The 26606-nt window shown below is 38.9% G+C and overlaps 1 protein-coding gene across 3 annotated transcripts in view; it reads left to right on the top strand.

Moving 5' to 3' along the window:
* The window catches only part of LOC130916769 (voltage-dependent calcium channel subunit alpha-2/delta-1), a 258325-nt gene that overhangs the window by 216971 nt on the left and 14748 nt on the right, over positions 1 to 26606 (top strand). For all 3 annotated transcript variants that reach the window (XM_057837728.1, XM_057837729.1, XM_057837726.1), the window contains 10 exons: positions 613 to 675; positions 4004 to 4107; positions 9282 to 9377; positions 11743 to 11810; positions 11896 to 11934; positions 12019 to 12090; positions 19029 to 19181; positions 19258 to 19310; positions 21878 to 21933; positions 22201 to 22330. In XM_057837728.1, the coding sequence (XP_057693711.1) occupies positions 613 to 675; positions 4004 to 4107; positions 9282 to 9377; positions 11743 to 11810; positions 11896 to 11934; positions 12019 to 12090; positions 19029 to 19181; positions 19258 to 19310; positions 21878 to 21933; positions 22201 to 22330 (834 nt within the window). The remainder of the gene's footprint in view (positions 1 to 612; positions 676 to 4003; positions 4108 to 9281; positions 9378 to 11742; positions 11811 to 11895; positions 11935 to 12018; positions 12091 to 19028; positions 19182 to 19257; positions 19311 to 21877; positions 21934 to 22200; positions 22331 to 26606) is intronic.

Genomic DNA, 26606 nt, shown 5'->3' with positions numbered 1-26606 from the left:
TAACCAGAACTTGGACATGGACATCGACAGACTTTGACAATGACGCAACAAGGAGTGAAAAGAAAATGGGAGCTTATATACACACACACGCAGACAAGGGGTAATGAGACAACAAGGAACAGGTGAGCACAGGAGGATACACTAGGAGAAGTTACATCAGGTGAAATCAGTGGGCAATTACAGGGACAAGTCACACTAGGAGAAAACAAACACAAGACCTAACAACGCTAACATACACCTTACATTCAAGTGAGTATCCGGTAATTTAGAATTAAGATGTTTTTCCCCCACTAAAAACGTAGTATCAGCACAGCATAGACATCACATACCAAACGATCAAGGGTCAAACAATAGTGTCTGTGCGACACAAGCAATAACCCAACAAAACACATTGGGGTGAGTTGAGTTCATTCCAGTTTCCGTTTAGTTCTGGATTCTGTTTTGACATTTGGACCGGGTTCTCGGTCTGGGTTCCAAAGATGGTGCGCACATTAACAAGTGACTCTACTCGTGAAATTGGAGAGCGTCTTATCCCCCAGCTGGGACGCACAGATGCACTATTTGTCAGCGTGATCCACTTCAACGTTTGACCATGTTTTTCCATCTTCTCAGGAACGGGACGCTGGCCAGGTTTGTAGCCACAGATGGAGGAATTACAAGAGTCTTCCCAAAAAGGTACCCTCGCTCACCGTCGACGTTCCCCTCTGGCTCGGCGGAATTACACCACGAGCCTCGCCTGATTATCCGTGCAACTGTGCGCTGTGAAAATTGACTTCAAGTGGCTGGGATATTTTAGTCTGAGCTCTTTTTTTGGCTGCTCCAGTCACTCTTCAACATGAAGGATTAGTCCCTTGCAGGACATGGATCAGTCCATGAAAGCAGCAGCCACGTGCGACTTATTTTCCTCCGTTTCCTCATCTTTTAAATGCTTGGGTGGTCGTCTTTTTACAGAAGTGAAATTTCACTTCAAATATAATCATTGTCATTTTGGTTTTGACCCAAAAAACGGCACAATGCATCACCGCTTCTGACAAATCCTCGTCTTAGTCTTTTAGACGAAAATACTTATTAGTCTTTGTCATATTTTAGTCATTTGAAAATGACTTTGTCTTAGTTTTATTCAATGAAAACTCAAAACAAATTTCGTCTAGTTTTAGTCGACATACCGTACCGTACCGTAATTTTCGGACTAAAAGCCATTACCTTTTTCTTCATTTTGAATCCAGCGGCTTATAGTCCATTGTGGCTTATTTGTTGATTTATTTGGATTGATAGGTAAGACTTTATTTGACAGCGGCGTCCATAGGCGGATCTTCTATTCAGGCAAAGTAGGCGATCGCCCTAAGCCCCCAACCAGTAGGGGACCCCTAACCAGCTGCCCTTTCCCTAACGAGCAAGGGCTTAGGCCACCGGAGCCTGCAGCACCCCCCAACTATTCGTCATGTATAATTATGTCAGCATACCAAACAAACAAATAACAACACAAAAAAAAAGCCATTTGAATGCTGCATTTATATTATCTCCCCCCCACACACGCACTACAATGGACTGTTCCACAACGACGGACTGAGTATCAGTCGCTTAGCTTCATTTAGCACCATTTAGCTTCGCTTAGCTCCGTTTAGCTTCGCTTAGCTCCGTTTAGCATCGCTTAGCTCCGCTTAGATGTTCGTTAGCTTCACTTAGCTCTCCTGCGTTTTTCACCCCACTAAGCTCGCTTGCTACTTTGCACGTCGGCTATCGTTTATTTCGAACACATGAGCGAACGTGCTCTCCATGAGAGACGAAGTGCAGTGAGGGAGAAGTTAAGAACAGGCCGGAGGCCGCTAATGCCTCTTTTAACTTTCTTCTTCTTCTTCACACCGAACATTATTACACGACAGCACACCCGGCGGCAAAACAATGCAGTACAGGTACACTCAGTAATACAATAACACTCATTAGCTGGTTAACAGCATTTGCTAGAAATTAAATCTATTAGTGACACCGCAAGCAATGACGAATAATGTTTTTCTACGGAATGTAAAGCTTTCGGTTAGCGGTTTAGCGAACGTACCTCCGGTGAACATTTCAAAATAAAAGCACGTCATGTTCGTCATATAAATAACGATTTCTGGAGTTAATCCCGCGTACTTCAGAATGAATATTATAATACGTATGTTGAGTAAATACTACAGAATACAGATTCTACACCAAGAATAGCTTTCCAATGACACTCTTTATGACAAATATGATTGGCAATGAATAATTATTATAATTATTATACTACTATCATTTATAGTAGTAGACTATAATAATAATGCTAGAATTTTTTTAAGAATTGTTTTGAATAATGTTGGAAAGGCAAAGTCAGTTTTCTGAATCTGTTCTTTCCATTTTTTTGCACTAGTAAATGCTATCAGCATTTAACCTCATTGTTTATTTGTGATTAATTATTGTTATTTACATGATTATTTGTACTTTAATAAAGAATTTAAGTGTTCCAAAATGGTTTTGTGAATTGTAAATTATAATGCAACAGTGAAGCCTATAATATGACCGTTTAATGTCCACAGCTATTTTTCTGTATGGGCTTGCTTCATTCTGTGTCATAACTGCCATGTTAAAATCTTAAATGTTTCATGAGCAAAAGAGCTTTAATGTGTGTGTGTGTGTGTGGGGGGGGGGGGGGTGCACACGTGTGCGTGCATGTATTATGAAATGCTCTGGGGAGAAAAACCTGAAACCTTGACGTAAACACTTATGTTGATTAATTATGTCACAGCAGCCATTAACAATAAGTTTTCTGTTTGAAGAGTTTTTTTTTCAAACTGTAAGTCATTTGTGTTACAATGACATGTTTGGACAGTCGTATTGATTTTTATAAGGTTGTACATTGTTCATATAAGCTGTTATAAATGTTCATACTTGAATTCTTACGGTTCACAAGAAATATTTATATACTTAATGTTTAGACTGCATGTGCAATTGTTTAAATATGTTAAAGTGAAATCTGGTAAATAAATTAACGATTCATTTAAATCGTTAATTTAGTGATTAACGATAAACTTTGAATTTGTATTTCACACATTCAGATTTTCAAATTACCGTATTGGCTCGAATATAAGACGGCCCTGATTATCAGACGACCCCCTCTCTTCCAAGACTCGAGTTTGAAAAAAGACTTTTTGAACACCGAATTAATTTTTATTCAGAAAATAATTACAGGACATCCGAAACAAATGATTATAACAATATATTTGAGAGAAAAAGCATGTTATTTTGCCTCATTCAAATCTTAATATCTGAACATTTAAATATGTAAACTAAATTGCAATCACATTCGTAAATCAATGGCTTCTGGTTTTTGAAATGTAGGTAAACCAATCTATTGTGTTAAAACAACAAAATTGCAATAAATGCATTAACCATCAAAGTGAAGTCTAACTGTAACTGTTGTCTTGAAACAAATCTGAATAAGGAAAAACATTGCAATAAAATAATGCAAACTGGTTAAACTTGAGAGTAGCTGAGATCCGTCATGACAGAACATCGCTTCAATGATATTTGCCGCAATCTAGCGTGGTGAATGGGTATAACGTCTAGACCACGAATATAAGACGACCTCCTCTTTTTCAGTCTTATTTCAATGCAAAAAACACAGTCTTATATTCGGGCCAATAAGGTATGTAACAAATTTATCGTTATTCCAGGAAATCTTCTCAATATACCGTGATATGTACTTTAGGCCATATCGCCCAGCCCTACTGTGAACGTGCTCATTCTAGCAATTATAGCGTTCATAACCTTGTTAATTGTCAACTACTGGTACTGAAAGGAACATACGCGACTACTGCGGTATATGTGATGTCAACTCTTTTTGTATGCACAGTAACTCTGACCCACATCTCACTAGTTATAATAGAACAGTGATTTCCCCCATTATATGTATTATGTGCACAAAAGAATACTTCTGTGACAGGTATCAATAAGCCTCATTTAACTATTTTCCTTTTATTCTCAGTGCCGGAGAAGAGTGGACGGAGAACCCCGAGACGTACGAATCCAGCTTCTACAAGCGATCCCTCGACAACGACGTGTACATTTTCACCGCTCCGCCTTTTGCGAGTAAGACCCGCATGTGTGCATGCGCTTGTATCATCTTCTACTCAGTCTGGTCTGGCACGACGCCTTTGGAAGTCATCCCGAACCGTCCTGGCAAAGCTTTCGCTCGTACGCCAGTGACATCATGCCTTTTATCCCCGGTCTTTTCCCTGCTTACGGTTTGTCTGTCAGAGCTCATCCTCGGCCTCACTCTTGGACCGTGAGCTTCCTGTCTCGCTTATCTTGCTAATCTCCCTACCAGACGTCAGGGGAGGCGAACAATGAGCGTGATGCAGTCGGGGTACCACTCGACTGGATTAACGGGTGAATTACAAGCATTGGAAGAGTTTCCTAAGGCTGCCAGAATTCAAAATAAATAAAGTGAAAATAAAAATGAAATTCAATACAAGAATAAAAAATGAGTTGACATAAAATAAATACGGAAATAAATACATACATGCATCAAAGTAAAATATATAAATAACCATACATGCAAAAATTACAGAGCCCCTAAAGCAGGGGTCTCCAAACTTTTTCCTGTGAGGGCCACATAACTTCTCCCATCTCTGATGAGGGGCCGGGGTCAGTTTTTAACAGAAAAAGTGTGACGATTGCAGGAGTACCTAAATGTAAAAATGTATTGTTTTTCAGAAAGCCACAATCAAATAACCCATGCTGGAATCTTCTTATAATTAGGGCTGTCAAAATTATCGCGTTAACGGGCGGTAATTAATATTTTAAATGAATCATGTTAAAATATTTGACGCATTTAACGCATATGCCCCGCTCAAACAGATTAAAATGACAGCACAGTGTCATGTTCATTTCTTACTTGTGTTTTTTGTTGTTTTATCGCCCTCTGCTGGCGCTTGGTTGCGACTGATTTTTTCGGGTTTCACCACCATGAACATTGTGTAATCATTGACATCAACAATGACGAGCTACTAATTTATTTTTTGTTTGAAAATTTTACAAATGTTATTAAAACGAAAACATTAAGAGGCGTTTTAATATAAAATTTCTATAACTTGTACTAACATTTATCTTTTAAGAACTACAAGTCTTTCTATCCATGGATCGCTTTAACAGAATGTTAATAATGTTGAGGCCATCTTGTTGATTTATTGTTATAATTAAACAAATAAAGTACTTATGTACAGTATGTTGAATGTATATATCCGTCCTGTCTTTCCATTCCAACAATAATTTACAGAAAAATATGGCATATTTTATAGATGGTCTGAATTGCAATTAATTACAATTAATTAATGTTTAAGCTGTGATTAAAAATTTTAATTGTTTGACAGCCCTAAATATAATATAACATAAGATAATATAATTAGGGGTGTCAAACGATTAAAATTTTTAATCGAGTTAATAACAGCTTAAAAATTAATTAATCGTAATTAATCGCAATTAATCGCACTTCAAACCATCTATAAAATATTGCATATTTTTCTGTAAATTATTGTTGGAATGGAAAGATAAGACACAAGATGGATATATACATTCAACATACGGTACATAAGTACTGTATTTCTTTATTATAACAATAAATCAACAAGATGGCAATACCATTATTTACATTCTGTTAAAGCGATCCATGGATAGAAAGACTTGTAGTTCTTAAAAGATACATTTTAGTACAAATTATAGAAATTTTATATTAAAACCCCTCTTCATGTTTTCGTTTTAATAAAATTTGTAAAATTTTCAATCAAAAAATAAACTAGTAGCCCGCCATTGTTGATGTCAATAATTACTTACACAATGCTCATAGGTGCTGAAGCCTATAAAATCAGTCGCACCCAAGCGCCAGCAGAGGGCGGCAAAACTCCGAAAAACACAAGTACAGCTTTCACTCTGCTGTCATTTTAATCTGTTTGAGCAGGGCATTTGTGCGTTAATTGCGTCAAATATTTTAACGGGATTAATTAAAAAAATTAATTACCGCTCGTTAATGCGATAATTTTGACAGCCCTAAATATAATATAATATAATATAATATAATATAATATAATATAATATAATATAATATAATATAACAACACTATTAATCAAATAGATAATAACCAAATAACCCTCTCTGGGTTCTTCACAGAAAAAGCCAGAAAATAAAAAACACAAGTTAAAAAAAAAAAATTGTTCAGGGGGCCGGACCAAATGTTGAGGCGGGCCGCATCTGGCCCGTGGGCCGTAGTTTGGGGACCCCTGCCCTAAAGGGAAATCGACATAAATAAAATAAATTTAAGCAATTTGGTGCGTTTTCAGTACACACCAGAAACTATATCTGGTAAACATTAGCATTATATAGCATTTAAGCTCACTGACTTTTGGCATGCAAGTTAGCCAATTGTTGCATTGTCGCAATGGTATCATCAATTCTCATTAATATTCATGATGTTAGCAATAGTTGCTAAGTGGAACAACCTCCCGTTTGTCCCTAATAGTAAATGAATGGAAATAGTGTACTAACGAGATGTTTACTGAGCTAAACCTACTAATTCTGTCCGAAAATAATGTCCCTGGAGCCAATTCACTGGTAAAGATTTGGAACAACATGGCTTGAGTGCCGAGGGCTGAAAAAGATGGGAAAAAGAGAACACCTACCTGATCCAGAGTTAGCTTTTTTATCGACACTTTTTTCTTGTGTGCATTGCCTTATGCCACTGACAATGACATTCTCCTGTTTCAACAATCTATCATTTACCACTATATGCCCTGTCTTTCTTATATATTATATCCTCTGGTTGTCTTACGTCTCTGACCATTCTTGGAGTTAGTTTACATCATTGCTATTTATGTGTAGCAATCGCAAATGCTACTCAGCGACAGACGACGAACACTTTAGATTTTTTCATTAATAACAAATCTTAATTCTATAATTTTATTTATACTTCCCCCTTACTAAAGTTGTTTTTTTTACAACAGAAAAGGTAACAGTGGCAGTCAGATACCATTTTTATTTTTTTCAGGTCATTCAGAAGCAGCACGGCAAAACGCCACGCTAAAAAATAAAGAATAACAACATGGCTTGCCTTTTCATCCTCTGTAGTACCCCATGGCCCCCAACAAAATGTTTACTACACATTTTTTCCTCCAAGTTTTTGGTTTCGGGAAACATTTGAAGAAAACATCCTTCATTTGTCGTAATGTCTAGCGTCATTTCTACAAGTTCCATAGCAGCAGTGTTTGATCAGCATTTCCTTTTTTTGAATATTACCAGAGAAAACAAACAGAAATTACATGGATTGTATGCGAGGGTGTGTCAGTAATGTCCCACTTCCGCATTACGATGGCGACGTCATGGTCTAAAAATAGTCCGCTAGCTTAAATGTCATATAATACTCATGTTTACAACAATTGTCTAACTTGCATAGCAAAATTTCGCACGCTGAACCCTTAAATACCTGTAACATGAAGCAATTATCAGTGGATCCCAAAATTTGAAAAATAAGGTCTTAATGAAACCTTTTTTTTCAAATTTGTAAAAAGAAAACTCCAAATGAATATGTGTAATAAGCACTCTTATATCTATAACCCTCGCTGGTTCCTGTTTTTTCTTCTCTTGGAAACTGCAGATGCATGTGTTGACTTGCATCCACCTTTTTTTTTTTTCAAAAATAAATATCAAAATTCTGAATTAGTCCCAAATCATGAAATTTTAGGTGTATCAAGTGATAAAATTTGGCAATAAAGGGTTAAATGCTATACAATGTTAATTGCTAAATAATGCTAATGTTTACCTGATAGTGTCTGGTGCGCAACAGATTGCTTAAATGTATTTTATTTCTGTCGATGTCCCTTTAGGGGCTCCGTAAAAATGTATATACGATTCCAAAATTAAAAATAAATAGAAATTTAAATGTGGAAAAAAAAAAACAAAAAAAAAAACTTTGAAAATACGTAGATGCAAATGGATAGCGGTATGCTAATATGGATGCTATTTGGTTATAGTATTCTCTAACATTGACTACAAATGCTAACCAATTGCTAAGATTAACTGTCATCTGAAACAGCTGGCATTGGCTACACATTGGATTTGGTGATTAGCGTGTTACTCATTCTGTCATTTTTGTTTTAACCATATTTTTTGGACAATAAGTCGCACCTGAGTATAAGTCGCAACAGCTCAAAAATGTGCAATGAAGAGGAAAAACATATCTAAGTCGCACCACAGTATAAATCGCATTTTGGGGGGAAATTTATTTGAAAAAAATCGAACGCTTAGAACATGTCATCTTAAAAGGCAATTTAAAATAAAAATAGAATAGAGAACAACAGGCTGAATAATACCTTATGCTAACGTTACATGACGCATAAACAACGAACTGAGAATTTGCCCAGTATGCTAAATTCTTAGTTGTATTTATACGTTACCGCCATGTTGAAACATAGGCCTTGAGCGCCCTCTTGCGAGTAGTGTGACAATAACATGTAAAATGATATAATAATGTGTTTATGATTTCACACATAAGTTACTCCTGAGGATAGTTAGTCCACGGCTTACTCACAAATTCAGTTCCTACGCAGGCGACGTAACCCGAAATTATGCATAAATTGGAATTAACCCTTTAAAAACCCCTAAATACCCCCCAAATCTAAAATAACTATCCAAAAACATGTTTTATATTCATTGTACCATCCTCGCCAAGACATTGATGCTAAGTCCTAGCTAGAAAGGGAGCGAAGCTCCGAAATGACGATGTCAAATAACAGCAATTCAAATTTGCATTTATGACAAGCTGCTGATACAGCAAATTATGAAGAAAACTGCGACGTACAGTCCGAAAAATACGGTACTTGGCCGCATACATGCAGGCATTAGCTCGTCGATTGATGCAGTTGTATGTCGATTGACCAATAGGTGAATAGTTCAACACACTTAGAACTGCCCTCTCATTTAAATAGCATTTCCTTCTCTGTGTTGGATGCTGACAATGAAATAAATATTTGTGAGAGAAAATCACATTATGATTTATATTATAATTCAATTTATATATTTTTGTATTCATAGTCACTTTTATTTTCACTTTTATTATTTATTTATAATTTTGGCAGCTTCGGGCCTTCATATTCCTCAACGGAGAACAATAATTTCCATTTTAATCGCGATTGTGAATGCTGACTTCTGCCAGCTTTTTCGGCCAAATGTTCAGCAGTTACATTCAGTGTTCCCCGGTGTGTCCTTCACGCAGCGGCGGCAGAAGGCCGAGAGAGCCCGTCTGAATCTGGTATCCTCGTCAGCAAAGCCGTGGAGCTCATCGTCAATGAAGTCACGCTTAAACCGGCAGGTCAGTTGGGCTTAATCCAGCATCGATTACAGCTTGGAGCAAAGAGACAAAATCCCCAAGCAGAATGTGAATGGTAGTTTAGCACCATTGACGGCGCTAGATGTCCTATCCGTTTGAATGAATGATCGGTTAAGCAACAATCCAATCAAATCGGCGGAAATGCAAAACATCGATCGACATTGTCATCTTTTAGATATGCTGTTTTTTTTTAACTAATTGCAACCGTAGACCGAGATAGACGTCTAGTTCATTTAAACTAGAAGGACTGGCTGTGAATTATTGTCTTTCAGTGCCAATGACGACCCTAGACGTCTAATCGACTTTTGAGCGAGAAGGGCAAAAATTACGTAAGAGCAAGTCTTTGGAAGCCTTGCAAGCGAGACGGTACTACCGGATTCATTGATTAACCTCAACCGTCCAACAACTTCCTAGTCCTCTGATGTCTGAGCCAATCAGGAGAAAGAGGCGGGAACTGCAGACGTGACCAGGAAGCGACGATCTTCTTGAATACAATTCGGAGTGTAAAGCAGTTTAATGTTCAAAGTTTTGTCGGAAATGCACTTAATTTCCTCATTGAAAGAAGAGGAAAGAACGTTATGAAAAGATTTTCTTGACAGTAAACGATGTTTTGCTCTCCGCGAACCAATGTCGTACTGTGGCTTCAGGTAAATTGGTTGCCTTCTGATGGTGAGCCAATCGGGAGCTGCAGACGTGACCAGCAGGCAGTGGTGGAATGGAACTTAAAGCGGAAGTTCAAAATTGTTGACATTAGGCTTAATCCTCGAATTAGCAGGTGTTTAATTAGTCAGTGCAGTTGATTTCAACAAATTCCGTGCAGTTTGTTATTTATTAACTTTAAGGCTACGGAGTGGCTAAGCTAGCGTGAGTCAATGGTCCCATCCTAACTTGCCAATAAAAAACAACAGGTCTAACATAGGAGCAGTGTGGTTTTCGTCCCGGCCGTGGAACAGTGGACCAGCTCTACACCCTCGGCAGGGTCCCCGAGGGTGCATGTGAGTTCGCCCAATCAGTCTACATGTGTTTTGTGGATCTGGAGAAGGCGTTCGACCGTGTGCCTCGGGTAGTCCTGTGGGGGGTGCTCCGGGAGTACGGGGTACCGAGCCCCTTGGTAAGGGCTGTTCGGTCCCTGTACGACCGGTGTCAGAGTTTGGTCCGCATTGCCGGCAGTAAGTCGAATTCGTTCCCAGTGATGGTTGGACTCCGCCAAGGCTGCCCTTTGTCACCGATTTTGTTCATAATTTTTATGGACAGAATTTCTAGGCGCAGCCGAAGCGTTGAGGGGGTCCGGTTTGGTGACCTCAGCATTGAATCTCTGCTTTTTGCAGATGATGTGGTGCTGTTGGCTTCATCAAGCCGTGACCTCCAACTCTCACTGGAGCGGTTCGCAGCTGAGTGTGAAGCGGTTGGGATGAAGATCAGCACCTCCAAATCCGAGACCATGGTCCTCAGTCGGAAAAGGGTGGGGTGCCCTCTCCGGGTCAGGGATGAGATCCTGCCCCAAGTGGAGGAGTTCAAGTATCTTGGGGTCTTGTTCATGAGTGACGGTAGGAGGGAGCGGGAGATTGACAAGCAAATCGGTGCAGCGTCTGCAGTAATGCGGACTCTGCACCGGTCCGTAGTGGTGAAGAAGGAGCTGAGCCGAAAGGCAAAGCTCTCGATTTACCAGTTGATCTACGTTCCTACCCTCACCTATGGTCACGAGCTTTGGTTCGTGACCAAAAAAAACAAGATCCCGGATACAAGCGGCCGAAATGAGTTTCCTCCGCAGGGTGTCCGGGCTCTCCCTTAGAGACTGGGTGAGAAGCTCGGTCATCCGGGAGGGACTTGGCGTCGAGCCGCTACTCCTCCGCGTAGAGAGGAGCCAGCTGAGGTGGCTCGGGCATCTGGTTCGGATGCCTCCTGGACGCCTCCCTGGAGAGGTGTTCCGGCCATGTCCCACCAGCGGGAGGCCCCGGGGACGACCCAGGACACGCTGGAGAGACTATGTCTCTTGGCTGGCCTGGGAACGCCTTGGGATCCTGCCGGAGGAACTGGTTGAAGTGGCTGGGGAGAGGGAAGTCTGGGCTTCCCTGTTAAAGCTGCTGCCCCCGCGACCCGACCCCGGAACAAGCGAAAGATAATGGATGGATGGATGGAGGTCTAACATAGTCAAATAAATTCAAAATGCAGATCGTTGTTCAAAATATCCACGCGGCCAAAACAACGTCACACCAAACTGCCTTATTTAATTTATTTATGCGGGACTATTTGGTTAGATGCATAATGTGACCACAATAGAGAAGAGTGCTTCAGCCACTGGTGCTCATATTTATTTTACTTTTTTGCTTCTGTTTTGGTTTTGTAGTAGTGGGAGTAAAGCTCAACGTCTCATTTTGGATGAACAGTTTCATGAATGCCACACTAAAGGAGAATGTAAGTGATGTTTTACGCTGTCCTGCGCATAATTTTTTCATACATTTAAGAGGAAACACTAAATTCACTTTTCTCTGTATTTTAGTGCAAGGATGAGATTTGTGGCTGTTTGAGGAATGACAAGGTACAATGCATTAAAAAAAAAAAAAAAATACAGACACAGTGGCTTCTTGTGATTTAAATCTAAACTCTGCTCCTCATTTTGCAGCATGTGGACTGTGTGATCCTGGATGATGGCGGCTTTTTGCTCCTGTCCAATCAGGACGATTACATTAGCTTGGTGAGTTCCACACAGCACAACAAGGCTGAAAAAGCAGTTTCTCAGGTATTTTAATTTATTTTTAAATGAAAGGGCAATTTTGCATCGTTTGAAGAAATACTCAGGAATTTTATTATGAAAGTGCAATTTTAGCAAGCCTTTGTTTTACATCCCTAAAATTTATTTTGCAACATCCTTAATGTTCCTAATCCGATTACTCAATTATTCAAACTACCGTAATTTCCCGAATATAAGGCGCACCAGAGTATAATGCGCACCCCAAATTTACTTGTAAAATCTAGAGAAAATTGTTGTACCCGTTTATAACTCGCACCCTAATTTTAGCACCAATAAATAGAAGAATACAAGAAAACAGAGCTCGTGTACTGTTAGGTTTTGTGTTGGTTTTCTCCTAGTGTGACTTGTCTCTGTGATTGCCCATTGATTTCACCTGTTGTGCCTTCTCCTAGGGTATCCTGCAATCTGCATCCTACTGTGTTACCCAGCTGTTCCTCGTTGTCTCGTTACCCCTTGTCTGCTTGTGTGTATATATAAGCACCCAGTTTCTTTTCACTCTTTGTTGCGTCATTGTCAATGTACTTGTCCACGTTCATGCCTGCGTTTTTCCCCCAGTTCCTCGTGTTACTCGCCCTGCTTTGAAAGTAAGTTGATTTGTTTGCCTGACTTTTGTTTGTTAAGAGTTTTTGGATACCCCAGTGGTTTTGTTGGTACTTTGTTTTTTTGTCTGCATTAATTAAAACCTTTTGCACTGCCATTCTGCCTCGCTTCCCTTTTCCTGCATTTGGGTCCACACAACCTGCCTGCCCGTGTATTCCTGACATGTACAGATACAGAAATGTCATTTCACTGACTGGTGAAACACAGCACAAGCATAGCACATTGGTAGTTCAAAACATTACCATAAACTAGGCATGTGCCGGTTACCGGTTTCAAGGTATACCGTGGTATGAAAACGTCACGGTTTCAAAACCACTAAAATTTTCCCTCATACCGTAGTTAGGTATTAGTCATTTTTGAGGTCCCAAAAATGTAGTGTGAAATCCGTCGCTTGGATCGGCAGTGCTAACCCATCCCCTTCCAGTTGTACCTCTGTCCTGTGTGTGTCAGTGACACGACACCTGAGCTTTTCCCCCCGCAAAATTAGAAAAGGTTGCTAGTATGGGAGTACTTAGGCTACCCAAAAGAAACAGATGGCCGAGGCTTAGAGGAAGGTCAGCCGACGTGCAGGCAACACCTCCAACATGATTTTTACTTTACGTGGGCATCATCCGTCACTTTACAAAACTTTAGGGAAAGTAAACGCTGTCATGAACGCTAACATGCCAGACGGCTAACTAGTTTCCCTTCTACCATTAGCCTACTTTTGTAAAGTCTTCCGCCATTGTAAACATCTGCCAATTTGCAAATATGTTGTGAAAAATTTAAAAAATCCTGTTGAATGGAATAATGTTTTTGTTTTTGTTTTTTAACGCATACATCTCAAAATAACACATTTTAGAGCGGTATTTTTGCTTAAGGTTATCGTACCGTCAAAAATCTAATACCGGCACATGTCTACCATTAACTGACAATATTTACGGTAATAATAGGATTTGACAACTTCTCCAACTTACCAGAATCTAGGAGAAAACAAAACAGATGTGACTTTTCTTTTAAAGGCTGCTGTATAACTTGCTCGTTTCATCTGATGAATAAATGTTTCTTCCATGGACTGATATGGTAAAATGAAAGTGAGAACGTTTAAGTCGGAAATCTGTGAGAGCTCATCGCTGTCAACAAGACAGTAACAATAAGAACTATTGTTATTTGGGTTTGAGTTTCCCGAGGGACAGTTATAGTTGACGGACACACACAGGAAGTCTGTGTTGTTACGTTTGTTATGGTCCGAGTTGCGGAGCTGAAATAAACGTTGACTCAAATGAGTTCAAGAAACTAAATTCTGTGCTTTATGAAGAGTGAAAAAAAGCAGAATTTAACACAGACAAAATCATTCGGCCGATTAGAGTGAAGTATTACCGAAACAAAATGGTGACGTCACGTACCGTAATGGTCGGCAACGGGTCGCCGCATACGTTTCGTCAACACAACGTGGCCGTGTCAATGAAAAAAAATCAGTTTACATATATATGTAATATACACTCACCGGCCACTTTATTAGGTACACCATGCTAGTAACGGGTTGGACCCCCCCTCTTGCCTTCAGAACTGCCTCAATTCTTCGTGGCATAGATTCAACAAGGTGCTGGAAGCATTCCTCAGAGAGTTTGGTCCATATTGACATGATGGCATCACACAGTTGGTGCAGATTTGTCGGCTGCATATCCATGATGCAAATCTCCCGTTCCACCACATCCCAAAGATGCTCTATTGGATTGAGATCTGGTGACTGTGGAGGCCATCTGAGTACAGTGAACTCATGTTCAAGAAACCAGTCTGAGATGATTCCAGCTTTATGACATGGCGCATTATCCTGCTGAAAGTAGCCATCAGAAGTTGGGTACATTGCGGTCATAAAGGGATGGACATGGTCAGCAACAATACTCAGGTAGGCTGTGGCGTTCCAACGATGCTCGATTGGTACCAAGGGGCCCAAAGAGTGCCAAGAAAATATTCCCCAGACCATTACACCACCACCACCAGCCTGAACCGTTGATACAAGGCAGGATGGATCCATGCGTTCATGTTGTTGACGCCAAATTCTGACCCTACCATCCGAATGTCGCAGCAGAAATCGAGACTCATCAGATCAGGCAACGTTTTTCCAATATTCTATTGTCCAATTTTGATGAGCTTGTGCAAATTGTAGCCTCGGTTTCCTCGAACTGTGCATTCAGAGATGCTCTTCTGCCTACCTTGGTTTTAGCGGGTGGTTATTTGAGTCACTATTCATCAACAAGGCATTTCCGCCCACAGAACTTCCGCTTACTGGATATTTTTTCTTTTTCGGACCATTCTCTGTAAACCCTAGAGATGGTTGTGCGTGAAAATCCCAGTAGATCAACAGTTTCTGAAATACTCAGACCAGCCCTTCTGGCACCAACAACCATGCCACGTTCAAAGTCACTCAAATCACCTTTCTTCCCCATACTGATGCTCAGTTTGAACTGCAGGAGATTGTCTTAAACCATGTCGACATGCCTAAATGCACTGAGTTGCCGCCATGTGATTGGCTCATTAGAAATTAAGTGTTAACGAGCAGTTGGACAGGTGTACCTAATAAAGTGGCCGGTGAGTGTATCGATATATATATATACATGTATGTAATATAGATATATTTCTGTCTCCATCCATGTACCTGTTTATAATGCGCACCATGATTTTACAAGTTGATTTTGGGGATAAAAAGTGCGCGTTATATTCGGGAAATTACGGTAATTAGTTGATAGATAAATCGACTACTAAAATAATCGATAGCTGCAGCACTCACGTGCATATATTCTTTATCCACTGTAGCTTACTCAGCATAGTTTTGATGCCACTATGTAAGTGTACTGATTGATGTCCGTATGATACCGCCCCAGTATCCATTGTATAAATCTATTAGAACAGACATGTTTGATGGTGTTCTGTAACGTGAAGGAAGATTAGCGAATAAAATATTAATCCATTGTTGGGAAAGGTGAAATCAGAGACTTTATAAGTCAACTATTGCATCTCACGGGAATGCATCAATCTCCTACTAAGGTCAGGCAAAGGACTCGTGGTGGCTATGTTACAAAGATGTTATATTTGCTTGCTCTGAGCTCCTTTCAAAGTTCCTGGAGGAATGAGGTTCATCCGTGCCCCCCTTCTAACGTACAACATCAGATGCAGGAGGATGATCAAAGTTCACCCTCTGTCGGTCGGGGATGCTTTATTGAAGTGAGTCCCTTGTGGATATCAGTCTTTCAACCTGAAATACTGAATACAGCTTGATGTAGGTCCCTATGGTCCAATGTTAGTGCATGTATTGGACTAAGGAATGTTTCTTGTCAGTCACTGTAGAACATACTTTTCAGAGGAGACATAACGCGAAGTTGTTTTCAGCAGTGGTGTTTTCGTCAACATTGACTATAATGAAAATATTTCATCAACAAACAGTTTTTTCATGACGACGAGAGACGATAACAAGTTAAAAATGTGTTTTGGGAGACTAACATAAGGGGGACTAATGACAGTTTTCTTCTGATGAGACGAAAATGCGGCAGTTTCCGTCACATGTTTGCAATGTGTGACATTTTATGTGTAGTTAGCCTGCATCGTAGCAGTGTCTGGTTGGCTAGGTTCATACTAAAGGTCTTAATGCACAAATCCGATTTTTTGCCATATCTGTTTTTTGGCGCGCCCATTCAGACTGCCTTTGTCCATTGAGACCGCTCAAGTAGCACGCATGGCGCTAATAATGCACAGTTGCACCGCACCGTAGCGTCTCTCTCGCTATTTGATGATGTAATTGCTGCATGAATTCCGATTTGAGAGTCTTGACAGTTCAGACCGCCAGTCAAGTTCTGAAAAAATGTGGCCCAGATCGGATTTGAACCACATAGGAAAGTGACCCAGATCGGATTTGAAATGGTCCACTTCTATGCGACTTGCCATGTTCAGACCTTCAAGTGCCTGACTCGAGTCGCAAAAACACGAAAAAATTGGATTCGTGCATTAAGACCTGTAGTATGAACCTAGCCATTGTGTCACTTATGTGACATGCTGTGCCACCCCAACTCACCAGTGTCCTCTCCAGGCTTACTTGTTGTGAAACACACACGGTAAGAATACGTAACCAATGTTGTTAATAACGGCGTTAGAGTATAACAGCGTTTTTCTAACACCGCTATTTTTTTTTTTTTAGTAGTGAGTAATCTAATTAATTACTTTTCCCACCTTTGCAACGCCGTTACCGTTACTGAGGATGTGAAGGGGTGCGTTACTACAATTTGGTTGTCGGTTGAATGATTAGCTGCCTTCTGCCTGGAGAGAGCAGAGCGGGAAGGGGTGGTGACGCCGTTGCAAACGCGATGATGATAATGATGATAGTTGGCTCGGAGTGTTAGCATAGTATTAGCGTTCTCGTTAGCATTAGCATATATTATGGTGAGTATAATCTTAAACTCTAATTCACATACAGTTCGTGGCGTCCAGATTAGTACAGTTTATTGAAAGTAATGTGCTGTTTTCCTGCTGAATGTGCATTGCCATAACCAAGTTAGCGTTGCCTTGCAGATGCGACAATACAATAATATATATAGTATAATAAAAAAATATATATATGTATATATATATATATATATATGTATATATATATATATATGTATATATATATATATATATATATATATATATATATATATATATATATATATATATATATATATATATATATATATATACAGTGGGGCAAAGAAATATTTAGTCAACCACTAATTGTGCAAGTTCTCCCACTTGAAAATATTAGAAAGGCCTGTAATTGTCAACATGGGTAAACCTCATTCATGAGAATGAGGGAAAAAAACAGAAAATCACATTGTTTGATTTTTAAATAATTTATTTGCAAATCATGGTGGAAAATAAGTATTTGGTCAATACCAAAAGTTCATCTTAATACTTTGCTTTTCACATATCGTCTCTGGTATTTTGGCCCATTTCTCAATGCAGATCTCCTCTAGAGCAGTGATGTTTTGGGGCTGTCGTTGGGCAGCACGGACTTTCAACTCCCTCCACAGATTTTCTATGGGGTTGAGATCCGGAGACTGGCTAGGCCACTCCAGGACCTTGAAATGCTTCTTACGAAGCCACTCCTTTGTTGCCCTGGCTGTGTGTTTGGGCTCATTGTCATGCTGAAAGACCCAGCCACGTCTCATCTTCAATGCCCTTGCTGATGGAAGGAGATTTTCACTCAAAATCTCTCGATACATGGCCCCATACATTCTTTCCTTTACACAGATCAGCCGTTCTGGTCCCTTTGCAGAAAAACAGCCCAAAGCATGATTTTTCCACCCCCATGCTTCACAGTAGGTATGGTGTTCTTCGGATGCAATTCAGTATTCTTTCTCCTCCAAACACGAGAACCTTTGTTTCTACCAAAAAGTTCTATTTTGGTTTTATCTGACCATAACACATTCTCCCAGTCCTCTTTTGGATCATCCAAATGCTCTCTAGCGAACCGCAGACGGGCCTGGACGTGTACTGGCTTCAGCAGGGGGACACGTCTGGCAGTGCAGGACTTGAGTCCCTGGCGGCGCATCATTAACGGTGATAGACGTCCAATCCAGTTGAACTTATTCGCTGCCAGCCTTCCCAGTTCAAAGGGATTGGACGTACTTTATATCTCCGTCAACGCCAGTGAATAATTTAAGCTTTCACTCTGTCTATTACCACAGACTGTGTGATTTATTATTTGCATTAGCTTGGCTGTAGGATCAATTATATGTCTTCATTTCCATGCATTGCGGTTGAAAATTCAGTTCTTGGCCACCTACAACAGTTCTCTTTTAACTCCGATAATGACATTTAACAGTTGTGGAGCGCCTGGCACCTTACTACAGACCATCTGCTTTAAATTTCTCTGATCAGACCTTCATTGGTTTTCCTGGAATTTTTATAAATAGAGCAAACAAACAAAGGCCACTGGCTCGGAAATATCGGCGCTGCCTGTCGAAAATGAATGGAACATCCAATTCCTCGTCAGCCCGCTTCGGGTTTTTGTCAAAAGTAGACAAATAATGGTTCAAACATAGCCATGGCATGAACATAACACTGTTGCAAAAGATCTTGGCAATGGCCTACTCAATTACATGCACCAGAGATGTGTTGACAGCTGCCCGCTTTAAAGAATTGCCTGCGTATGACTGAAGCCTCAAAGTTAATCGCCCATGAAAGCAGATGCTAGTTTCGCGGACTGATTCTCTGCCATGCAAATCCCCGAACGTGTTCTCAACTGTGCGTCACTTTCGTGTGTCCAGATAGGTCAATTCTTTGGTGAGGTGGATCCAGTGTTGATGATAAACCTCGTCAACACCTCTTTGTACTCCTTCAACAAGACCTATGACTACCAGTCGGTTTGTGACCCGGAGAAGGACAGCAAAGCTGCATCGGGGCCTCGCTCTGTCTATGTGGTGGGTTGCTTGCTTGCTTGTCGGAGTTGGATCGTCTTTGAAGGCGCTAACGTCCATTTCTTACTTTCTTCTGTAGCCAACTATAGCAGATTTTCTCAGTGTTAGTTGGTGGGCCTCCACAGCTGCCTGGTAAGTGCACGTGTTATACATGTATTGTGCTCGTATGGCACGAAAATTACATACTGTAATTTTCGGACTATAAGCAGCTACTTTTTTCATTCATTATGAATCCTGCGGTTTATAGTCCAGTGTGGCTTATTTCGTTGATTTATTTGGGTTAATAAGACTTTATTTGACTGTGGCGTCATAAGACTGCCACAAGATCGTCATAACTATGAAATGACACAATCATCAGCATTACTGAATGCTTATGACAGATCTCATTAACTCATTCACTCCCAGCCATTTTCACCGGAGCAAGGCCCTTTGCTCCTGGCCGTTTTACTGGATTTTGAATAATTTTGCAAGACCCACAGAAAATCTGTTCTATTGCTATATAAACATGGAACCCACCAAAAGAAAGATTAGACTCTCTTCTTTCATTCTTTAGAAATTGCTTAGTTAAAATACAGTGCCCTCCATAATTATTGGCACCCCTGAAAAAGATGTGTTTTTTTTACCTTCTAATATATATATATTTCAAATAATATGGGACCTTAATGGAAAAAAAAGAAAAATCCAACCTTCAATACAAGTGCATTCATTCAGCGGGGGGAAAATCCCACATAAAGAAAAAATTATTTGACATCAAATAATGTGTGTCACAATTATTAGCTGTTATCGTGTATTTTACGTAAATATTTCAAGCAAAAGTTATGGTGTTGTGTAATCCAAAATGGCGGCCGTCACCAAACAAAGAGCTTTTTAAGTTGAAAATTCTTGTGAATAAATGCCTAAATCACGGAGTTCCTATATATATACAGGTGTATATATATATATATATATATATATATATATATATATATATATATATATATATATATATATATATATATATATATATATATATATATATATATATATATTAGGGCTGTCAAAATTATCGCGTTAACGGGCGTTAATTAATTTTTTTAATTAATCACGTTAAAATATTTGACGCAATTAACGCAGATGCCCCGCTCAGAGAGTTTTAAATGACAGTACACATTGAAACGCTCACTTGTTGTGTTTTATGGAGTTTTGCCGCCCTCTGCTGGCGCTTGGGTGCGACTGATTTTATAGGCATCCATGAGCATTGAGTAAGTAATTATTGACATCAACAATGGCGGGCTACCAGTTTATTTTTTGATTGAAAATTTTACAAATTTTATTAAAACGAAAACATTAAGAGGGGTTTTAATATAAAATGTCTCTAAATGTACTAACATTTTTCTATTAAGAACTACAAGTCTTTCTATCCATGGATCGCTTTAACAGAATGTTAGTAATGTTAATGCCATCTTGTTGATTTATTGTTATGATAAACAAATAGTCCTTATGTACCGTCTGTTGAATGTATATATCCATCTTGTGTCTTATCTTTCCATTTCAACAATAATTTACAGAAAAATATGGCATACTTTATAGATGGTTTGAATTGCGATTAATTGCGATTAATTACGATTAATTAATTTTTAAGCTGTAATTAACTCGATTAAAAAATTTTTATCGTTTGACAGCCCTAATATATATATATATATATATATATATATATATATATATATATATATATATATATATATATATATATATATATATATATACATATATATATATATGATTGTAAAACAGTCTAGATTCTTGCAAAAAAGCAAAAAATGAGCAGTTATCGTTCATTCTACATAAATATTTCAAGTAGGGCTGTCAAACGATTAAAATTTTTAATCGAGTTAATTACAGCTTAAAAATTAATTAATCGTAATTAATCGCAATTAATCGCAATTCAAACCATCTATAAAACGTGCCATATTTTTCTGTAAATTATATATATATTCTGTAAAATAAATTGTTGGAATGGAAAGATAAGACACAAGATGGATATATACATTCAACATACGGTACATAAGGACTGTATTTGTCTAATATAACAATAAATCAACAAGATGGCGTTAACATTATTAACATTCTGTTAAAGCGATCCATGGATAGAAAGACTTGCAGTTCTTAAAAGATAAATGTTAGTACAAGTTAGGCCAAGCCCTAATTTCAAGCAAAAGTTACGGTATTGTGTAATCCAACATGGCGGCCGTCACCAAGGAAAGAGCTATTTAAGTTGAAAATTCCTGTGAATAAATGCTTAAATCGTGGAATTTTTATAGATATGAACGTAAAACAGTCTAGATTCTTGGTTAAAAGCAATAAACGGGCAGTTATCATTAATTTTACGTAAATATTTCAAGCCAATGTTACACTAATTTTATCCATTGATTTTTTTTTTTTTTTTTTTTCCCACAACATTTCAAAGTGCATGCATGGTGCTATTTAATATAATAGTTACCTTAAATCCTCGACCAATTCGCTCTTTAGACACTCCTGCCTGCCGGTATGCAGTAAAACCTTCGTCCTGTTTCCACCTAATTCCGGCGTTAGAACGCAGCATGTGTTTAGGTTTATCACAGTGAAAGTCAACTCAACTTTGTGCCTGGGTCGACTGTTGGAGCTGTCTTCTCAACTGATGGTGGAGTCTATGGAAGTACTTATCAATTTCTCCTGTGTAGGTCCATACTACAGCAGCTCTTCTATGGCCTACTTTTCCCAAACCTTCTGGAGGCAGGTGAGCACACAAACCAACCATTTGTTTTGCAATATTAATCTAATCCCCTTTTTCACTCTCTTGGCAAAATAACCTGCAGAACCTCATACAGTCCATTAGTCCAAATTAGAATCGATAAGGGAATCAATAAAGAATCAAATCGTTAAGCAATATCGATAATGGAATCTGAATCGTCAAAATCTTATCAATTACCATCCCTACTCTCATTGGTCAAGCAAATTTTGCATTGTGGAAGAACTGACTTCACCTTGTGCAACCCTCATTTAGCGGAGCCACCTGATGAAGAGATTTCCGACGCAATGTTTAAAGAAAGCTGCATTACGGAGCAGACGCAGTACTTCTTTGACAATGATGAAAAATCCTACTCGGGGGTCCTGGACTGTGGAAACTGTTCGAGGTATGTCCGCTAATTACTTTTTCATGAGCCTCCACGAGCTATCAACTTCCTCCTCTTAGTGCGAATATAGCATACGGTGCCCTCCATAATCATTGGCACCCCTGAAAAAGATGTGGTTTTTAGCGTCTAATTTTTTTTTTTTTATTCACATAATATTGGACCTTAATGGAAAAAAAGAGAAAAATCCAACCTTCAATACAAGTGCATTCATTCAGTGGGTAAAAAATCTCACATAAAGAAATAATTATTTGGCATCAAATAATGTGTTTCACAATTATTAGCACCCCTGGTGTTAATACTTTGTACAACCCCCTTTTGCCAACAAAACAAGGTCTGGGGACTGAGATGGCCATGGGAGGAGCTTGATTTTGTGTCTGGTGAACCATTTCTGTGTAGATTTGGCCATATGTTGAGGGTCACTGTTAGAGGTGTGCAAAATTTCCGATTCTTAGATTATTCGCGATTCGGCCGTGGAAGATTCGAGAACGATTCACAAACATCCAAATTCCGATTATTGAAATATGCCAAGTAAAGCGGAAGTACAACACACTCAGCGCGCCGCGCGGTCTTCGGGACAATGAAGAACGGGGCGAGAGTTGCTAAACATCATGCTTCTCATTCCACGGCCCCTCGGATAATGCCAATGCTCAACTCACGGCTCGAGCTCAACTCATGCCACGAGATAAAAAAACACAACAACATACCTGACTGCTGCCAAAAAGCTGCTACAAAGTAAATCCACATGTTACGGTAGATATCATTTATATAGGACTAGATGCCTTGTAGCATTAGCAGCACATCTACAAAAAGCTAGATGCGGGCGTTAGTAAACGGCCGCCATCTTAAAGCAGTACACTTCCCTGCAAGGCTGTTGTAGCGAACCTTCCAAGCAAACCTAATTAACTTTTTATCTAAAATACTCCTTAATCGGTAAAATATTGACTTGAATCTATCTTTAAAATAGTTTTAAAACGTTCACATGTCAAAAGTAGACAAAAGGGAAATTATGGAATAACGGGAGCAATTTTAACAACTTTAATGGTTGATTCACAACATTAAATTAATTAAATGTAGTTTAAAGCTGCTGATACAGAATGGGGACTGGAGTTTTTTTATTTACTGTTATTTTTGTATATTTTTTTACTGCTATATGTTAATTTGATACTGAAATAGTAGTTTGGGTTAGCCTGAGAGTATTTTTGAACAATTTTGGAACTAATGTACAAAACATTTATTAAAAAAAAAAAAAAAAAAAAAAAAAAAGGAATGGGGTGCATCAATAATCGTTTTATAATTGAATCAGAGCCTCTGAATCATAATCGTAATCGAATCGTTAGGTGCCCAAAGATTCCCAGCTCTAGTCATTGTCTTGCTGAAAGACCCAGTGACGCCCCATCTTCAGCTTTCGGGCAACAGATTTTGATTTAAAATGTCCTGGTATTTCAAAGCATTCATGATACCATGCACCCTTACAAGGTTCCCAGGGCCTTTGGAAGCGAAACAGCCCCACAGCATCACCGACCCACCCCCATACTTTACAGTGGGTATGAGGTGCTTTTCAGCATGCACATCTTTCGTGGCACGCCAGACCCACTTAGAGTGTTTGTTGCCAAAAAGCTCAATCTTGGTCTCAAACAAAAATACACACAGTACCAGGCTTCAACTGGGACCGTGTGCTTTGGTCAGATGAGACCAAGATTGAACTATGCATGGCATCATGAATTCTTTGAAATACCTGGACATTTTAAATCAAAATCTGTTGCCCTCTGCCCGAAAGCTGAAGATGGGTCGTCACTGGGTCTTTCAACAAGACAATGACCCGAAACATATGGCCAAATCTACACAGAAATGGTTCACCAGACACAAAATCAAGCTTCTCCCATGGTCATCTCAGTCCCCAGACCTTGTTTTGTTGGCAAAAGGGGGTTGTACAAAGTATTAACACCAGGGGTGCTAATAATTGTGACACACATTATTTCATGTCAAATAATTTTTTCTTTATGTGAGATTTTTTCCCCACGGAATAAATGCACTTGTATTAAAGGTTGGATTTTTCTCTTTTTTTTCCATTAAGGTCCCATATTATTTGAATTAAAAAATATATATTAGAAGCTAAAAAAAACATATTTTTCAGGGGCGCAATAATTATGGAGGGCACTGTATATGACACTATGAATATATTCCTCCCTCCCTCACATCTTTTTCCTGCCTATCCTTTAGTTTAACGAGCCGTAGGGAAAAGGTTAGCAACAGTGTTGCCTTTTTACTTCAGGTGGCTTCTCTTACGAGTTCCAATCAGACACATTTGACCTTGATCCGCCAGTGACAGGAACTGCAGGGGGAAGCACAAAAGTTCTTTTATCTGTTTTACTTTCCCCAGACCCTGGCTTAGTTTCAAATTTGCCAATCTTCACGGGCCGCTGCACATTTACTTTTCTTTAACCTTCTTTTGTGTCAATTTGGGGGTTAAATATGGCTGTAATTACCCAGTGTTATGGGACCCGCGTGTCTGGTTCCCAATGTTAACGGCCGCACACACACAAAGCCTCATGTTGGCTATAAAAAGTCCAATAAGAGAACAGCTTAGAGGGGCCACATGCGCACCTGCATAGGTCCGAGCAGTATGTATCAAATGGAACTGCTTATATTACATAGCAGCTCATAAAGTAAATCACTATGATTATAGCAGAACTACTAAGAACTAAGAAAATATGCATTATTTAGAGTGGGACTTGAATGTTAGGAAAATAATACTTCGACCCTACATAAATCATGTTTAAATGATGACGGGATTGCAAGAATAGTTTTTGGTTGGGTGGATACATGTTCTTTTTGATAGATGAATCAATGTGTAGGTTTTAATGGTTAGATGGTAGCCCCTAAGATGTAAATATTATGGAAAGATAAATGGATGGTGTGCATGGCTGGATGATGATTGATCGTAATGGATGTTTAGTAGATGAATGCATTGATGGTAGATGGCTGGGAGAAAGATAGATTGGTGTCTACATTATATAAATGGGGAGATTGGTAATGGGTAGATGGATGGAGATATAATGTGTATATATATTATTGTGTATAGAAATGTGTATATACATTCAGTGGTATGAAAAAGTACCTGAACTAGTGCTGCAACAATTAATCGATTAACTCGAGTATTCGATTAGAAAAAAAAAAGATTCGAATGAAATTTTGCTGCTTCGAGTATTCGTTTAATTATTGCGGCGTTGCCATGGTTTATTTTGAAAGTGTTTGCTATCAGTTTTATTGATTTGAGTGGATACATTGCCTTCTAGTCTGCCTCATTTCACATGGCTGAATCCAGCTGCTCCATGTTAAGACCAACATAAGCTTAAGTTTTTTTTTTTTTTTTAATGTATTCGTAATTTAGTTTATGGGTATTTTTAGCCCTTTTTTGTTGGAATATGTGTTTGAACCATTTGTTAAGAGCATTGAAAAAAAAAAAAAAAAGTTAACGTTTTATAGCATTTAAGCTAGCAGACTTTTGCTATTTAGGTTAGCCAATTGTCCTTTTGTTGTACATAGATCCTTATTTAATTTTTTTATACCGTTTGAGGCTCAGTTCAAGTATTTTAATATTCCATGTTACTTATCCGATTACTCGATTATTCGACAAACTAGTTAATCGATTAATCGACTACTAAAATAATCGATAGCTGCAGCCCTAATCTGAATCTTTTGCAATTTCTCACATTTTTGCATGAAATCAACATCAAATGTGATCTGATGTTTGTCAAAATCACATAGATAAAAAAAAAACAAAAAAAAAAAACAGTGCTTTAATTAAAACCACCCAAACATTTATAGGTTTTCATATTTTAATGAGGATAGTATGCAAACAATAACAGAAGGGGGGAAAAATAAGTAAGTGAACCATCTACCTAAGGAGACTTAAAGAGCAATTGAAACCAATTTTTACCAAACATTTTAAGTCAGGTGTGTGCCCAATCACTGATGAGTGTTTTAAAGCTGCCCTGCCCACTATAAAACACACACCTGGTAAGAATTGTCTTGATGAGAAGCATTGTCTGGTGTTCATCATGGCTCGGTCAAAAGAGCTGTCTGAAGACCTGCGATCAAGAATTGTTGACTCGTGTAAAGCCGGCAAAGGATACAAAACCATCTCTAAGGGGCCGTTTACATGGTGACTCTCCGAGAATACGAAAAATTTCAAATTTGCGTCTCTATCGGCCAGTCTCCATTTCAACAATGTTGCAATTCCGCATGAAAACGATGTAGTATTCATGCCAAGCCC

Source organism: Corythoichthys intestinalis, chromosome 5 (genome assembly GCF_030265065.1).
Source record: "Corythoichthys intestinalis isolate RoL2023-P3 chromosome 5, ASM3026506v1, whole genome shotgun sequence".
NCBI classification, from domain to species: Eukaryota; Metazoa; Chordata; class Actinopteri; order Syngnathiformes; family Syngnathidae; genus Corythoichthys; species Corythoichthys intestinalis.
The sequence above is the reverse complement of the archived record's forward strand: the minus strand, read 5'-3'. Positions and strand labels throughout refer to the sequence as shown.